Source organism: Pleuronectes platessa, chromosome 3 (assembly GCF_947347685.1).
Source record: "Pleuronectes platessa chromosome 3, fPlePla1.1, whole genome shotgun sequence".
NCBI classification, from domain to species: domain Eukaryota; kingdom Metazoa; phylum Chordata; class Actinopteri; order Pleuronectiformes; family Pleuronectidae; genus Pleuronectes; species Pleuronectes platessa.
The window spans coordinates 5,775,748-5,794,103 of record NC_070628.1 but is presented as its reverse complement, the minus strand read 5'-3'; the positions used below and the strand labels follow the sequence as shown (position 1 = coordinate 5,794,103).

Here is an 18,356-nt window from a genome sequence, read left to right as displayed (position 1 = left end):
CCTCCAGCACAACATTTAAAGGAGAACCGACTGAAAGTGTCAGGCGAGAAGAAGATAAGGTCATTTATCCAGTTGGTTGTAACCAGTCACATCACATCTGCTTTTTTTTATTTCTATTTTTTATTCCCCGACTTAACATCTCGGTAACAGCGTTAAATTGAGGAGTCGTGTGTACGTGGATTTGGTGAGAAAGCCTCGGGCACTGGACTGTGGAGAAGGACTAAGATAGAAAGTTTGTCTAATTCCCACAGCGGAGAGACTCACAAACTCCCACCATCACCATCCAACACACACAGACACAGACACACACACACTTTCACTCATACTACTAAACATGTAGATCTTCCAGCAGAAAGCCTTCCTCCCTTCCTTAATAACAGGGGACAGAGAAAGTGTGTCAAGCAGCGATCAGCCGGTGTTGGTTGATGTATGGGCGTCGGTGTGTGTGTCTGCGGCTGTTAAGGCGGATGTGAAGTGCAGTGTGTAGGTGTGTTGGTGTTTTTATACATGTGTGTAATCTCCCCTGTGCAGTCCATGTCCTCACACTGAACCGACTGTATGAAATATTCCCCTCGTAAATGGCGGGAGGGAATTAAGACGATTCACGAGGAGTTTCTGCAAATCCAGCAGAAGTGTGTAAATGTGCGTTTGTGTGTGTGTGTCGGTGTGTGTTTCATCTGCAGTCACACGGTGAATGGCCGCATCTGTTCGGTACTGTATGGGGCTAGTGGGTGTTTGTGCGGCGTGAGTTTGTGTATGTGCATTAATGTGTGTCATCAATTTCGGTCAAAAGCAGTGGCATAGTTGAGGATTATATATATATACCCCATTTCCAGACGGCTACACTAATGCCCATCTCATTCACACAAGGCCCATTAGCCCATGTGTGTGTGTGTGTGTGTGTGTCTGTGTGTGTAGATGTCTGCGCCTGCAGCACCTGGTGCTGTCTGACAGTGCCTAACCTAATGGAAGTAAAGCACAGCTGTAAAACCACTGGCCTGTGCTGTAGATCCGCCTGCACCAGTCTCCAGCTAACAGCTTTCACAGCCCCACTCTCACACAAACACACACATATAGATGTGCGCACACATTTAAAGGCACGTACAGATTCAGACACACACACACACACACAAATACGGGGGGAGCCCAAACCACAGCTAATGGCTCAATAGCTTATGGAGAATCATTCGGGGAGAGATGGGGCACAGTGCGGGGAAGTGTGTGTGTGTGTGGGGGGGGGTAATGTAAATCTGCAGGCGTAATCCATGGAAGGGAAAAGACCATCGGATGAAGCAGTGTGTCTTAAGCGGGAGAAATTTGTTTGGTGTGTTTATGTGGCTATGTGTGTGTGTGTGTGTGTGTGTGTGTGTGTGTGTGTTAGCACATATGGCTCTGATTACATTAGCTGAGCTGCTTACAGTAAAGCCAGAAGCTGACCAAGTCTGCTTTATCAACCATGAGAGGGCTGGGAGCTTTAATCACGGGTGGGGGGGTTGCGGGGGTTATGGGTGTGACGGGGGACTGGGGGGTGGGGGGGGGGGGGGGGTAGTTGTAGAGCAGAGCATGAGGGAGGGAGATGAGTAAAAGATAGAAGGATGAAATAATTGAGGCCAAAGGACATGATGGATGAAAGGTGAAAGTTTGCAGATGGGGGAGAATAAAACTTGAGAAGAAGTTCAAAGTGTCAAAAGAAAGATTGGGAAGATGATACAGAGTGACAGAGGAGAGGAGGAGGAGGGGGGGGGGGTCAGAGAGAGAGAGAGAGAGAGAGAGAGAGGTGGGGATAACACTTGTCCCACTGAAAACTGAAAAGACAAGCTCCTCGCTAATAGTGATTTAACTTTCTGCTGCTGTCAGTGTGTGCAGCTGCTCTACTGGGGCGGCTGTGGTCGGGTGGAGGCTGATGTAGAAACCAACCAGACGAGGATCACTGGAGTAGAGATGAAACGTAATTAGGAAAAAGAAAAAAAACTCAAGTTAAAATTCAAAAACAATCATGTGCAACACGCAGACAGTAAATGTGTTATTTGTTGTTCTCTGCCGATAGTGAATGAAACACCTCGTCTCACACCGAGTCCACGGACGTGTTTCACATGTTGTTGTTTTAAACTCCCAGTGTCAGCTCCCATCATTCCCAGGAGAGATCCGCCCGGCGCACTGGAAGTGATGCGTTCACTGGTTTCATCAGCGGCGGCACGGCGGCGGCTTGTTTGAAATAAATTAACGATAAAGCCTGAGATGAAAAACAAATGTTTTTAATGAAATTGCAAGAAGCACCAGGAGGATGAGGGAGGAGGAGGAGGAGGAGGAGGAGGAGGGAGGAGGATGAGGGAGGAGGAGGAGGAGGAGGAGGAGGGAGGAGGAGGAGGAGGAGGAGGAGGAGGACAGAATTCATCAGAGCTGCTTCAAGCTGCAAAGTGACGCTCGGTAATAAGCTGCAGCTCGGCCCCGTGAATCTCTCCTGTGATAAACATGATCATTGGTTCTTAGATCGAGGTTCTTCCAACAACAAACAGTGGAAGACGATGGGATGATGTTAGAAAAAGAGGCAAAAGCGTCTGTTTGTAACTGACAGACGTCTGTAGTTTATCACCAACTCACAAAGTCTCTGCTCCAAAAGTTCTGTCAGGGATGAAATGTCTTCCTCGAGTCGTGTGGTCGTGTCCCTTAAACTATTGACAGCACGGCCCCCGGTGATTTTCAGTAGTTCTGCTCCATCCGTCTCAGTCTATGCATCTATCATTGAGCTTTAATGAGTCTTTAGCCGACTCACTGTTACTGTGCAACCTCTCCAGGTAAGTGATAAGTTGGACAAACTCTTACACTTCTTCAGAATAACTGATATCCTCATTACAAAAACACAGAGGGCCGGATCACAATGTGTCTCTCTGGTACTTATTTGCTCTTTCTCTCTCTCTCTGTGTTTGTGTGTGTGTGTGTGTGTGTTTTAGATTGATGCTCAGGGAGGAGGCACCCAGCGCCCCTCCGAAGAACATCGTGGCCAGTGGTCGCACCAACCAGTCCATCATGGTGCAGTGGCAGCCTCCACCGGAACCCCAGCTCAACGGAGTCCTCCGAGGATACGTGCTCAGGTACACACACTCACAGAAGTGCACACACGAGCATATTTTGACTTTTACAGCAATGCCAGTGGGTGGTAGGTGTCCATTAATTTTTAGTAGAAAATGTCTCTGCAAAATATTTGATGGAGGCTTCGTGACCTCACCGGGCTAATTGGTAACAGCGAACACATTAGCCAGCTGGGCGAGTGCGCTCCTGTCACAATAGGTGCTCCAGCTTTTTTATTTTCTCTGCATTGTGTGGTTTACTCCCTCCGGCGTTTTGTCCTCGGGACACAACGTCATTTCATTTAGTAGAGAGTTATTGAAGATGGTAAATAAAGCCCTCTGAGCTAATGAGCCTGCTGATGGCCATTTAGCAGCTTCGTTATATCACGCCTGTATTGTTGAGAAGTCAAGACTCTCACAGAGAAAAGTTATGTGAAAGAAAATGGTGCCACACACCTAATAAGCTGAGACGGCTTTGTCCCTTTTTTGGACACTGGGGCTCTTTGTTCCCTCAGAGGTCAGCACTCTCCAGACACTCAACCAATTTAAACTTCTCAAATGAATCTTCTAATTGCTCTGGTTCAAATGAAAATGCTTCATTTCCCACAGAATTCAGCGTTTTCAGGTGAAAGGTGGGTTTAGCTTGTTTGACTCAGACGACTCAGCAGCACTTCAGGCTTCAGACGCTCAGAAGTCAGTGTTAAACTTTAATTATCTAACGACTGAGGGATCAAACACAGAAGCTTCTGCTTTAGCTGTGTATGTTCCTGTGAAGAGGACCTCGGCATAACACTGGCCTTCTTTGTGTGTCTGTCACTCAGGGGAGCACAGGAGAGCTGCTTGTGTATTTAACACAATCATCAACTGCCTCCTCTACTTGTGTAAGAAAAACTAGAGCTATTTAAATAATTCCATTTTAGTGACAATAACACAGTTTATTTACAGTTCCAAAATTGAATGATACCAAGAGTTAAAAGCTTTGAATCAGTGTTATTTGTTTCACAAAAGCTTGATATTTGTACCATATGCAGACAAGTTAAAAGCAAAAAACTTTGCTTTTAATTTTGTTGTGTGTTTTCATCGTCAAAATGAAAAGAATCATAAGTTAGAGTTGTTGTTTTTGTAAAAATCACCACAGTTAATTCATAACACACAGAAATATCCCTGCCTCATGGCCCCTCCCTCTCTGTCCGTTATCACACATTTAACCACACCCACACAGTCACACACATTCACACAAGTGCACTTTACAGATGCTCTGGCTGCCCTTGGTCGCCGTCCTTCCTTTTGATGTGTGCCTGCAGTGTCACACACTGTGTGTAATCAAACTGTCATCAGCCGCCTCGCACCAATTTGCATATAATTGCAGGAGAAGTTATCAGGTCTTTATCCTCATTCACTGGGTTATCTGCCTCCTCTTCACAAATCAGTCCAAAATAGAAATTCACACTCGTGCAGCTCGACCGTCTCATTCAGGCTCCAGAGCACGGAGCTCCCGCCTCCTCCGGTGGAACCCTTCCAGTTCTCCTTTCTCCTTCTTGTATCAGCTCCCAGTTCCTCACGCCCTGTCCTCACTGGGAAAGGGGGAGTATCTTCTCCCACTCCCACTTCCTCAGGTGCAGAGAAGAGGAAGTCCTCCACAGACATCCGCTGTCAGCCTGTCCCGCCCTCTCGCTTTGTGTGTCTGTGTGTGTGTCTGTATATAGTTTTCATTTGTGATAAAGCGCTGACTCAGGCAGGGCAACATTGGAATATTCTGCTACAGTAGATGGGCTCCATATTTAAACGCTGACACCATTCAGCTCCCTCGGATATGTACGGTAGCAAAGTGGTTTACACCCCCTCCGTCTCGTCGGGTCATATTTCCTCTTAAGTAGACGTTTATATCTCATGCACTGTGGCGAGGGCTTTGAAGGTGCACTAATCTGAGATGTGTACCTGGCACTGAAGGCTTTTATTCTCCCGTGACTGGGATGTGATTCAAGTGACTTCACACCAACAGAGAATCTCTGGACATAAAAGAAATGAGCCAAAGTAAAGTTTTTATGTTATTTCCAGAAAGTGTATTTTTACTTGTATAATAGCTAAATAGTTCCAGACTGGTTGGATATCTGTGTGTGCATTTGGTTTTATTACATCCATGCGTTTGTCCACGGCGACTCCAGACAGATTTCTGGATTTGTTATTCAGGATTTATTTAAATGTTGGTATATAGTGTCGGGGATTGAACCAATAACCTTTACGGGCTGATCCACTGAGCAGATCTGAGTTACAGCCACACTGTTTTTCCTTGTATTTATATATATATTCTGCTGTGGACTCTGACTTACTTTTCACCTCCTATTTCTCCTGATCATCTCTGATGTGTTCCTGCGCCTTGGTGGGAATCCACCTGCGATAGATTCAATCAGTTGCTCATGATTTGAGAAGACACGTCCATCAGGGAAAGGGCTCACAGCTGACCGTGCGTACCAGAGCAGAAACAGTCAAAGGAAGAGCCCACGGTGCTCAGGGGTTGTGTTGAGGGTCGGATCTGGGCAGGCCGCCATTATCCTTAAATGGAAGAAGAAGTCAGGAAGAGCCAGGACTCTGTGCCGCCCGGTCAAGCATTCAGGGAGAAGAGCCAAGGGGACAGAGGGGACCAGAAACCCAACGGTCACTCTGACCGAGCTCCAGAGATCCTGTGTGGAGATGGAAGCATTTATTTATGTCTATTCCATAAAGCACCCTTCTTACTCTTGTCACTTGCTCGCCTATAAACAACCTATTAACAAGTGTTGCTTCTGTAACTGTGTGTGTTTGCAGGTACCGTCTGGCGGGGCTGCCCGGGGACTACCAGGAGAAGAACATCAGCAGCCCAGAGACCAACTACTGTCTGCTCAAAGATCTGATCATCTGGACTCAATACCAGATCCAGGTGGCCGCCTTCACCGGAGCCGGCCTGGGTGTCTACAGCAGCCCGGTGTCCGAGTACACTCTGCAGGGGGGTAAGACAACATGCACACACACACACACACACACACACACACACACACACACATGTTGTTTTCATTTATTTTCATGTGATTAAGGATTGAAAGGTGCATTTTTGTGTAATTCTGAGGACGGTGGCATCTCTAAAAACATGCCCAGTATTCAGAGACCTCTCTATCAGGGCCCAGGGTTCACTGATGACTTGGCAGGTCACTCTCACCAGGTTTTCACTTTATCGGGTGGTGATGAAATTACGGAGGAGCCGAGTGAGGCGTCTCCACAAGCTGGCAGATTCCATTTCAGTGATAGGATGAGGAACCCGGTAAACGCAGGTCAACACTGAGCCTCCGCCTCCTAAAGGAATACCAGCTTCAGCCAGCTGGGACGAGAACCCATAGGCGTGACTTATAACATACTGGAGGGACATCTCAGGGGGAGAGAGTGTCTGTGCAGCTCTATAAATATATAATATGATACTTTATTGTGTAATAAGCACTAGATTTTGGTAAATATGGCTACGCAGGGGACCACACTTTCAACTCTCCACACATAAATCAATGGAGTGGTGGTGAAAAGGGGAAGAATGTACGTGAGGACTGTAAAGGAGGGCGAGAGGAAGTGGTCATGGGTTTAAATCACCTTTAAAACACAGGCTCTTTTCGTCCTGGCTTTTATTCCGACTGTAAATTATCATTATTACAAATGGGCCGATCCACACACACACACACACACACACCAACACACACACAGACACACACGTGTCCACATGTGCACATAAAACTCACAGTCATTATTACAAGAGGTCAGGACAGGTTTATGGACTCGGGAGAGGGAGTTAGGCTCATTAATTATTCTAATGTGGTTTAATGGGAGTGGCCTTGATGGATTGGACCTTTTCTCTCACCGTCTCTGAGAGTCTGTGGTTGAACTGGGCATTAACATAACGTTTCTCTTTTCCCACTCACTCTCTATCACTCTGCCTTTACGTGCTCGAGATTCCCCCAGAGGACGGAGCTCAGTGTTTAATCTGCAGCTGGGAGCCGAGAGGGGTTAGGAGCCGGTCCCCAGGTGTACAGTCAGCCTGGCAGGGGGGGGGGGGGGGGGGGAGTATCTTTAATATCAATTAATCTCCCTCGCTCAACCCTGGGTTCACTTCCCCTCTTTGTCTCACTATCTCTCGCCCTCCATTTGTCACCCGTCCTTGATCTGGTCTCCTCCTCCTCCTCCTCCTCCTCCTCCTCCTCCTCCTCCTCCTCCTCCTCCTCCTCTCCCTGTTGTCTGGCCTCTCCGGCTCACATATAAAAAAAATGCAAAGGGCACTCCCATCATGCAACAGTGCATTATCACACTGTGGCTTTCCAGCATCAGCATAATCCCTTTACAGTGTGATCACCATAACACGCGCCCACAAACATACACACATGAACAAGCACATGTACACACACACACACACACACACACACAGACACATTTCCCAGTCACACCCCTCTCTCCTCCTTCTGGCTTTAGTGCCATCGTGGATCCATTTTCTTTCACCAGGCAGCTGGAAGATAAAGATGTATGTATAATGAAAATCAACATATGAGACAGAGGTTCTGCTTTTAGAAAGGATGAAGCAAATGTCTCCAGTTTGTGAGAACCAGACACAACATGGTGGATTATATTTACCTTCCTCCAGACAAACAACCTACTTCTCATAGGAAAAACTGCTATAGACAATATATATACAACTTGTTTTGTTAGACATGCACCATCATATCAACATACAGAGAGAAACAACCACTCACATTCACACCTACAGTCAATTTTAGAGTCTCTGGACTGGAAATCAGACACACACAGAAATGAGGAGAACAAATTTAACACAAAGTCACACAGACAGACCCTCCCACTTCAAACTGGGAACCTTCATGCTGGGAGGCGACCCACTGCGCCACCATGCTGCCTCAGAATGCCCCAGTTTATTACATATGTTTCACATGTTTATTTTTCCGACCCACACAGTTGACCTGACACACTTTCACACAGCTCCTTGATACCATCTCATCATGCATCTCATTCACACACACACAGCCGTCAGGAGCAATTTGATGTTCTGGTGTCTTGCCCAAGGACACTCGGGCATGTGGGCCGGACGAGCCGAGTATCGAACCACTCCACCCCCTGAGCTGCAGCCACCATATAAAAGCGTAAACAATGAATTTGTGTCAGGATGGTAGATTGATATAAATGTAGGGTAAAGGGCTGTTCCACCAATTCAACACATATTAAGTTCAGTTTTTCCCAGACGCCCCAGACGGAGATTTCCCTTGTGCATAGTAGTGATGTCCATCTAATGGCCACATTGAAAAGCAGAGGCGTTTATAGTTTTAAAGAAAGCAATTAAAAGACATTGAGTTCCTGATGAAAAACAACCTCATGACTCAGCTCTTTTTGAGCATTTGGAAGACAAACAAGTTGGAACCAGGATTTTCTGCTCTACCGCCACTTTAGATTTGTCTAATTCTTTTTTAAACACGTCTCTGGTGACCTCTCCAACTCAACAGGGCAGCAATACTAAATCGTTTAAAGTGCCCATTGTAAGTTAATTATTAATACAGATCGTTATGGTATTTTTTCAATCAATAAATCATGATGAGCCGTGCAGAGCCATCAATTGGGTAATAAAGGTTGACAGGGCTCCTTACATAGGAGAATAATACGTCTACAGAACCGAACCAACAAATCAGCTGCGTGGATCTCACTTCCTGTGGCCACTGTCCTGAGGTCAGCGCCCGAGAGGCTCAATAGATTTAATGCGTCAGCCACGAGCCAAGAGCCACCACCATTGTTCAGAATCTGTCACCGAAGGGTCACTATGCTAATCTCACTTAGTCGCTCCCGAGGTAATAATATGCAAAACACATAAATGCAAAATTACAATGGATGGGATGAATTTTATTGAGAAATTAGGTCATTTAGCAGCAAGGAACAGAGGGCTGGGTTTGGCATTTAGCTTCTGCAAGCTTAGCAGAATGTTTCTAATTAAAAAAATGAACCCGGTCTCAACAGGAAATATTGAAATATGGTTCAGTAGCACTAGTTCACGAAGGAGAAGAAGCTGAACTCATGTTTTCCTTGTGTGTTTAAGAACTCTAACTACAACGTGTGTGTTTATCTGTGTTTAGTTCCCACAGCACCCCCGCAGGAAGTGGAAGTTGTAGCTATCAACTCGACCACCATCCGCTTCACATGGAACCCTCCACCTCAGCAGTTTATCAATGGCATCAACCAGGGATACAAGGTAAGACTCACAAGACGAGTGACATTAAAAAAACATTTGTGTCGAGTCCAATGAAATAAAAGATGTGGATGTTTTTTTGTGGAGCTTGTTTTGTCCGACTTTAATCTGAAGACGTCAGACACACGCCTGTCTGCAAACCAATCACTGTCACGTGTAGGTAGACGCAGCAGATTAAGTGATGTTCCTAAACTCTTTAGTCAACTCCCTCAATTGTTATATGGAACCAAAACTAACCAGATCAAATGTAAACAGTTGAAACAAGACATGAATCCTGGTTTCTGGACTCTCATGTTTGAAAATGCACTTAGTTGTTGATATATAGCAGGAAAAATACAAAGATAAAATACCTAAAATCACATTAAATAATGAGAACAATTCGTATTTTGTGTGTGTAGGTGTGTGTGTGAACATTTTGTGGGGAAAACGTCTCTTTTTGGCTCAAAGGTCATGCACTGCTCTGCTCCTGTTTACCCACACACTTAGCCAAGTCAAGTGTGGTGAGGTAAAGAAGAGAGAGGATTAAATATGGAAAGAAAAAAAAGACGGTGTTAAGAAAAACAGGAGCTGCGAGCAGGATAATGGGGGGAGCAGGGAGAGAGAGAGAGAAGGGCTGAAGAGTGAGAGAGTGATCCATATGTACTAGTTCTGCTTTTTGATTTATTCTTCACTTTGCTGTGCCAACCAAACCCAGAGGAACTGATTAACATGACAAAGAAAACACACAATTTTCTGGCTGTGCGTCACTGCCTCTGTGTGTGTGTGTGTGTGTGTCTGTGTGTGTGTGTTTTAGAGAGTCTGAATGTTGGTGTCTTTGTTAGTTGATAAATACTATATGGTCTTTTTCTTTCCATCTGTTTGATGTGGCTGTGTGATGTTGTCTGTGTTTGCCGGCGCTTCCACTTCACATCACTGGAGCCTTTCACATGTGGCTGTGTGTCGTGTTGGGTGTGTGGTGCTGGTTAGAGGACAGAAGATAATGATATTAATTAAAAGAGGGACATGGAGCTAAGCTTCATTTCATTTCGCCCCCCCCCCCTCCCACCACCACCACAGATCAGTGAATATATACAAAACCCTTAATAACATGGCTGAAAACTGATTACCAGACTGAGAGCCAGTTCTGGTGAGTCTTCCACTTGAATGTCCTTAACACTAGTCATAGTGAATAACATACACTGACAAGAAGAGCAGTCATTTAAACAACTAAACAGATTCCGTTCTGCTCAGATTATCAAGGTTGACCTTCCGGATAAAAAAGGTTGTGTGTCCAGTAAGGATTCTTAGGGGCATTCAGGTTATGATAGCTGCTTTATGGAGACAACTGGACATCCTTGAGGGTCTTGAAGACGTTTCATCTGTCTCTGAACAGAGGAAGCTCATTAACTTCTGTACCTTCACTTAGAAATTAGTTTAGAGTAAATTATGAAGCATTAACATATACAGAAAACGTTATCAGAATCAGAATCAGAAAGTATTTATTGCCAAGTAGGTTTACACCTACAAGGAATTTGCTCTGGTTATTGGTGCATACAATGAACATAGAAAACATGAACATAGAAACATACAAACATAAAAATACAATAAATACAACACACATAAGAAAAGCAATAAAAAGAAACAATATATATTTACTCACTATTTACTTCTTATTTACTCCCTTTTTCTAATATTTATACAAAGTAACATTTATTTAGACATAAACATATCTAAATAAAAAGATATAATAGATAAAAGATATAAAAAGTGAAGTAAAAAGTGAAATGCACTTTTTACTTATAACACCCAGTTCTCCTGAGGACAGCACCGTACCGTGCTATAGCAGCAGCAGAGCCAGTCTTCCCAGCTCCCTCTAAACAGTGGACCAGCACCAGGAGCTCCAGGGTGCCACATCAGCACATTTTTACTGCACCCAAAATACACTGTGCCGATAATAAATTACAATAGAGAACCTTATTTTACAACGACTAACTGGGTGCAGTGCAGCAGCCTTCAGGCAGAAAAACAGCCAATCAACTGTCAACTATCAACGGCCTTTTTCCTAATAACACTTCCTGTGAGTGTGTCGGTTGTTTGATTGGTTCCTACTGCAGGATGTAGAGGTGATATAAAGCCAGAGACGTTTTTAGATTCTTTTAATAGCAGAAAGTACCTCGTTGGTCTGCAAAAGCCAGTATATACTTTACTAGAAATACTTGGAAATATATCACAAATGCTGTAAACTTCCTGCTTTAAAAACCCTGAAGGAGGTTTTGGCTCGTGAAATGCTAAAGAAGTCACAGCGGGTTGTTATTCACACTTTTCTGTTGTGTGTGAAAGTCTCAGGAAATCATCGGTTATAGAAAAAGCTCGTCTGGCACCAACATTAACTCCACAGTCTACGTCACCTGATGATTGATGTGAACATTAAGATAAGCTGCTGACATGTCTCTGCCACACGGTTGGCTGATCGGATACTTTCACATAACAAGGCTGGTCCTAATAAATTATAGTGTTAAAATCTGAAAACAAGCTAGTGCAGTGGAAGACGCTCTTTTAAAACACAATCTAGACAGAACACATCAGTACTTTGTTCTGTTTAGATAGATAGATAGATAGATGGATAGATAGATAGATAGATAGATAGATAGATAGATAGATAGATAGATAGATAGATAGATAGATGGATACTGTATTAATCTTGTGGGAAATTCAGATCATCCAGTAGCTTGTACACTTAACACATCACTGACATACATACATAAATCACATAAATCACATACGGAGAGCATGTATGTAGATACAGGAATGGAATGCAATGATGTGATTAGTCAGTGTCCAGTAGGAAAGTGTTCTTGTGCTGCTGGAGTGGAAAGTACAAAAAAATATAAACTGTGTATATATATATTATAAAAACAGTAGAAAAATATATATGTATATATAATTTTTTGGCAAAAACAAAATCTACACGTCTCACCCCTTTCAAATGCTGAGCTCTTTCTCATCACTCCCCTGGTAAGACGCTGTCGTATGGTTTCAGTTTTAAAGTTATTAGAAAGTGTCCTAGGTAAAAAAAAAGAAAAGAGTCTGAGCTCTGGGTCACTGTCTCCTGAGTTCTGTCCCCCCCCCCCCCCATCAGCCGTCCTCTTGCTCCTCACGTGTCTCAGGTGTCTGTTGCCACTTGTGCCGAGTCCACTAAAAAGACCAGAGTCCTGCAGGGTCGTGACAATTTCACAATGTTCACAAAGTTGGAGGCAGCTGATGTATTGTAATGATATGGACAGTCCCTGTAGTGTGTAGAGGACGATGTGGAGACAATAACTTGATGTGAGTCCCACAATGTCCGACTTCAGTGGAGCTGCCTGTAGAAACTTATCAACACAGGACAAACTGAAGATGAGAGACGTGAGACATACGGGTCAGTTTTTGAATTCTGATGTAAATAGAAGCTTTTCTCTTTTCACACCTACAGGCAAATCCAGCAATAACAAATATATGTTAATGCACGCCCACCAACAATATGCTATTAAAGAGACATTGTGAATTCAATTATCATATAAAGCTGCTCTGTAAACATCCTGCATTTACACACTAGAACCCATCGCTCTGCTTAATTCAGATGAAAAACTTGGCTGAAAGTTACTTAGCCAGTAATTTCACCATGCTCTAAATATGTGCACTGTATTTAGAGTGGCCCCTGGCTCATATCTCTCATTATGAATATGTAAGTGTATGCTCTTCACTGTTTGTTTCTGTGGGCCGAGCAACAACTCAAATAAAAAACCCACTGTGGCTCGGAATACAAATCAAGTCCCACAGTGGAGACGGGTTCACTTGTCATGAAGCTTTTAGTCGGACTGAGATCCTCAGGTAGTGTTAGGACTGATAATGACCTGCTGGTAGAAATGTATGTTAAGTGGAACATCTATATGTAAATAAATCTTTAAATCTGAATATATTGGGGATGCAGGTGTTTTTTTGTTATTTTTCCGGGGAATGAAACACGAATATTGTTTTTTCACAACTCTGTGAAAACCATTTGGTTTTAAACTTAAATGACAACAACACCCTTGTGTATCATCCTAATTTGAAAAAGCTTCACTTTGTTTCCAAACTCTTGCAGAAATAAGTTCTGTCTCATAAATGCAGCCGGAAAATAACAAGATTTGAATTTGAATCCAGTAGCCTGGAGCTAATACCGTGGAGTCAGATTCATGACTAAACTAATACAGGAAACACACACAACAAACAGATTAACTGGCATGAATATTTATTTTGTAACCGAGATGTCAACAACGATAAATCTTCTCTCTCTGGTGGAACTCAGCTGCTGGTTTGGCCCGAGCTGTCCCCGGAGGACGTCCTGGTGGTGACCATCACGCCGGACTACCCGGGCTCCCGCCACACGGGGCTGGTCAGCGGCCTGAAGAAGTTCACCTGGTACTTCGGCTCCACCCTGTGCTTCACAACACCTGGAGACGGCCCCCGCAGCTCGCCCACCATGCTGCAGACACACGAGGACAGTGAGTACACACACCCTCACACACACACACACACACACACACTTCAATTTGAATAATGCCAGAACATATCACTCGATCAGCCTCTCCTGTGAATAATAATGGAGATGTATTGACCTGCTCTGTTTGGTTCTGTGTGATACAAAAGCTGCTTACGCAACATCGACTCTCCAACACCCCCTGCCTTCTCTTAGGCTCCTACTTTAGTTTCTCTCCTATTTAATCTCTTTCTTCTTAGTTTCCCCTCCTCTGTGTCTTTTTTTTTAAAAAGGGAATTGATTCGTATGGAGGTGTTTATAGCCCACTGTTCCACGGATACACATAATAGAGGCCCCTCCCAGTCCTAGAGTACACATGCACACAGTGGCATGGTCAAATGAACACAATAGCCTGTAGGCAGACAGACAAGCAATTATTACCAGCCGGCAATTATCTAGTGGGGAAGAGGTATTAGAAGCCAAGTGCTCACACACGCATTAACACACGACACATGCACACACGCACAAACACACACACACACATACTCGCACATGTACACACAGCAGAGACCAGGTATTGATTGGGTGCTGGGCGTGTTGCAGGGTTAACGGTGGGTGTAATTCTTGCTTGATGATAGGTGTGTGTGTGTGTGTGTGTGTGTGTGTGTGTGTGTGTGTGTGTGTGTGTGTGTGTGTGTGTGTGTGTGTGTGTGTGTGTGTGTGTGTGTGTGTGTGTGTGTGTGTGACACATTGTGGACCAGTGAGCTAGCAGGACACATTTTTTAGCTCCACTCTCACTCATTCTTTAAATCCAGCTGTAATTATGTCTCAAACTCTGTGATGTGTTTTGACTTGATCCACGTTGGGGCCCGGCACACATCACATTTCATTCTGCAGGTTCGAGTCTCATTCACAAATGATTTTCAGGCCACATCCACACTTAACCTATTTGGTTTTAAAATGCGTTAAACTATGTTTATGCCTCATGTCCATTCTACTTTTCAAGCCTCTAAAGCTGAGGACAGAACCTATGAAACAGTGTTTGACAAATCCAGGACTGGGTTCTAATCTGGACTGACAGAGGGTGAGACTGGTTTGGAAATGATGAGGCAGCCGCCTGCATCCTGATGATGCCGGACCCGGGGCCTGATTGGGTCTTATCACCCTCTACTCCACCACCAGCGCTGATTAGGAAACACTTCCACTTCCACCTCCTCACACGTCCAAGAAAATAAATCCCTGCTCTGTCTTCTGGATCTAAACAACCCACAGCTTCCTGTTTACACCTGCACATACATGATCAGTGAAAGCAGATGTTCAGTGTGTGTGGTTGTAGCCTCAAACTACACTGAAGGAACCACTCTACTTAAATACAAAGGAAATGGTGTTTTAAGGACACTGGTAAAAAAACAAGCAGCAGCAGGGTACTGCATCACTGGAGGCTTACAGTTAGGAATAAACACAAGATGTGAGCAAGTCCATTTCACAGAGGTAGCTCTCCTCACACAGTCCTCTGGGTATACAATTCACTGAGTCTCATGAGGATCAGACTCACAACTTCTTTTCTAGAGGAAGTTGTCTAGAAACAAGAGTTGTCCTCCTATTCCCTGAAGAGAGACACTTGGACGATCTGTGGATGTTGGACGTTGGACTACCACACAGTCCTCTTCGCCTCTGAGCGTTTCCTCCAGCTGCAGGACTTCAAAGTTTAATGAGTCGCCGCAGGATTAAACCTACAACAGTAAAACTTGTGAATTTTCCACTTGGCCACTAGGATTTGCCAGAGGTGGTGCCAGGGTTTTTCCTCTGGACAGCACCCAAAGGAATAAAGTCGAAGACAGTTGTTAACTAAATAGCTCGGCTTGTTAGACGACTGCTTGGAAGTTCTATGCTTCCATTTTTATCAGGCTCAGTGAATTTTGATGCTCAACTCCATAACTGAAGAATTGAGGGCTCCAACAAATGCAGCTCATAAGTGTCCAGATGTCTCCGAATGGCAGAGGACGGTTAAATCTTTCAGGTGGTGGGACCTCCCTGTGCTTCACCTGGATGAGGATGTGACACCATCAAGGCTGAATCTGTCCAGCAGCCGCCCGGGCCCTTTGCTGCATGTCATCCCTCTACATGTCTTTCTCCACCGTCTCTGTCTAATAACACAAAAAATTCTCCCCCCCCAAAAAATAAAATAAAATGAAATATTGAGGTTCCGGGTTCAGCCCTCGAGTAGCTGATTGAATTTTGATGTCCGACTTCCAAGGAAAGACACAAAAGGTCTGAGAAACACAGCTCAAAGCAAAAAGCAAAGGAGTGTGTCTGACCAAATGGCTCCGGGTGTTTCAAACAGCGCTCTGAAGTTTGGAGGTTGTGGGTTCAGTCCTCGGTTGATTCCAACATCGAGATGAAAAGAGTGAAGAACTCGAAGATCCTGAACCCAACTGTCTCGGACCAAATAACTCCGTGTGTTGGAGGAAAACTCGGATCATGTGCAATTCCCTTTTTATCTGAAAAAGCAGTTCTACAATTATATTATGAAAGAGAAGGTTTAATAACTTTTCTTCTTTCATCAAAACGACTAAAAATAGTGGTTCACTCTTTGTTGGTAAGGAAGGAGTTTGTGTGTGTGTGTGTGTGTGTGTGTGTGTGTGTGTGTTATTGAATGTCTCAGATGAATAGCTTAAGCGCTCTGCAGGGAGAGGGGTTAGAGAGCCATGGATGGAATGAGAGACGACAGGCATGCGTGCACCTGAATACGTGTGTGGTGGTCAATGCAGATGTGATTACGAGCTGGTGTGGGAGCAGCTGGTAATGGGATGTGTCAGTGCTGGGAGCAATCGTCTTAAATCGGAAATAAAATGAAATACTCAAAATACTGACCTAAGTAATATAACACTGATATCTGATGATGTGTTCTTTCAGCACCTGGACCTGTTCGTCAGCTGAGCTTCACTGAGATCTTGGACACGTCCCTCAGAGTCAGCTGGGCGGAGCCTGAAGACAAGAACGGCATCATTACTGGTAAGAGCCAAGTGGGGATCCACCGTGACATCACCCATCGGGTGGTGAGCTTAGATGTGGAGAGCCATCTTGGTTTTGTGGAACCAAAGGTAGCCATATTTGGAAGATCGGGGGGGGAACCTGACTGAGAGCTGCAGGGTTGTGCTACTGTATGGTCGATTTGACTCGAGGTGGGATCCTAATTTTCTAAATGAACATCATGCTGTTTTAAAAACAACTGGAAACTAAAGATTGGGACCAAACACTCCTGAGTTTACTCATGTTTTAAATCCAGTGAGAAGAAGAGTCATTTTCTTATATATGAAAAGAAACATGACATTTTGTTGCGTACCCCTGCTGGTCATTTGAGAGAATACAGGTTTCAGGCACATCCTCATTACATTCACTTTCCAGACCTGGCGTCTGTATCCATTTTGTAATACACACTCTATGGAACGTGTCCCAAAACTATAACTCTCACTCTGGTCGCAGGCAACATGGTGTGAAGGTAAAGATTTTTAAATAATATGTACGACGAAAATCTGGCTATAAAATCCTAAATGACCAACCTTTAAGCGATTACCCCACATTGTGTATACGTGTGTGTGTGTGAATGAGTGTGTGTCTGTGTGTATTGACAAGGCTGGATTGGGTCCAAACATTCATCAGGCACCTGCACGACGAGAGCCCAGTGTAACAGCACCAGGCAGCTGCACCTTCACAGTCGGCTCTCACACTCCGGAGTGGGGAAATTTGATATTAAATCAAGGTCACCTTGCACATTTACTCCTTTCTCCTCAACCTGCTTCTCATCCAGCACCTGGTGAGCAAGGAGACAGATGTGGGACCAGTCACTCTCTCCAGGGCGTTACACACAAGTGGCCGCGCGCACACACACACACATACACACACACACGTCGGGAGGTGGTGGAGTGTGATGCATGACTGTGAAGATGCGAAGGGACAGACACACTCTCCCTCCTTCTTGGCTCTGTACATCTCATTATGTATGTGTGTGTGTGTGTGTGTGTGTGTGTGTGTGTGTGTCTACATGCAGCTTTATTACCCTTATTACCTTTATTATGAACAGCTTTATTAACCCAGCATTTGCTCTGCCCCCCCGCAGGCTACGTGTTGTGGTGGCAGGTGTCCGACAAAGAGTCGAGTCGCCAGGAGCGCTCTCTCTCCAACTCCACGCTGCGGTACCAGCTGACCGGCCTCACCTCCACCACCGCGTACTCGCTCCAGGTGGCGGCGCTCACTGCCGCAGGGAGGGGCGTGGTCACGTCCTCCACCATCTCCACCGGAGTCCCACCAGGTACAATAAATACACACAAGTGGAGCTGGCAGGGGACATTAATGGAAGGTTTCTTCTCATGTGTACGTGTGTGCGTGTCCCAGAGTAAATATGAATGATGAGCTCTTACGATGCCATTGTCTTTCCTCAGGCTGATAAGTGGCTGTAACTGTGCGTCCATGAATCATCACTCTCTCTACACACACACACACACACACACACAGACACACACACAAGACTTAGTCATTTACAGCATCTTAGACAGCG

General features: G+C 44.7%; 1 protein-coding gene across 1 annotated transcript in view; it reads left to right on the top strand.

The window, feature by feature from the left end:
• The first annotated feature begins 2,730 nt into the window (after positions 1 to 2,730).
• The window catches only part of LOC128429417 (protein sidekick-1), a 48,664-nt gene continuing 33,038 nt past the window's right edge, over positions 2,731 to 18,356 (top strand). Inside the window, exons 1-7 of the mRNA XM_053415512.1 lie at positions 2,731 to 2,795; positions 2,952 to 3,092; positions 5,874 to 6,055; positions 9,209 to 9,324; positions 13,628 to 13,823; positions 16,715 to 16,813; positions 17,919 to 18,110. Of these exons, the coding sequence (XP_053271487.1) occupies positions 2,731 to 2,795; positions 2,952 to 3,092; positions 5,874 to 6,055; positions 9,209 to 9,324; positions 13,628 to 13,823; positions 16,715 to 16,813; positions 17,919 to 18,110 (991 nt within the window). The remainder of the gene's footprint in view (positions 2,796 to 2,951; positions 3,093 to 5,873; positions 6,056 to 9,208; positions 9,325 to 13,627; positions 13,824 to 16,714; positions 16,814 to 17,918; positions 18,111 to 18,356) is intronic.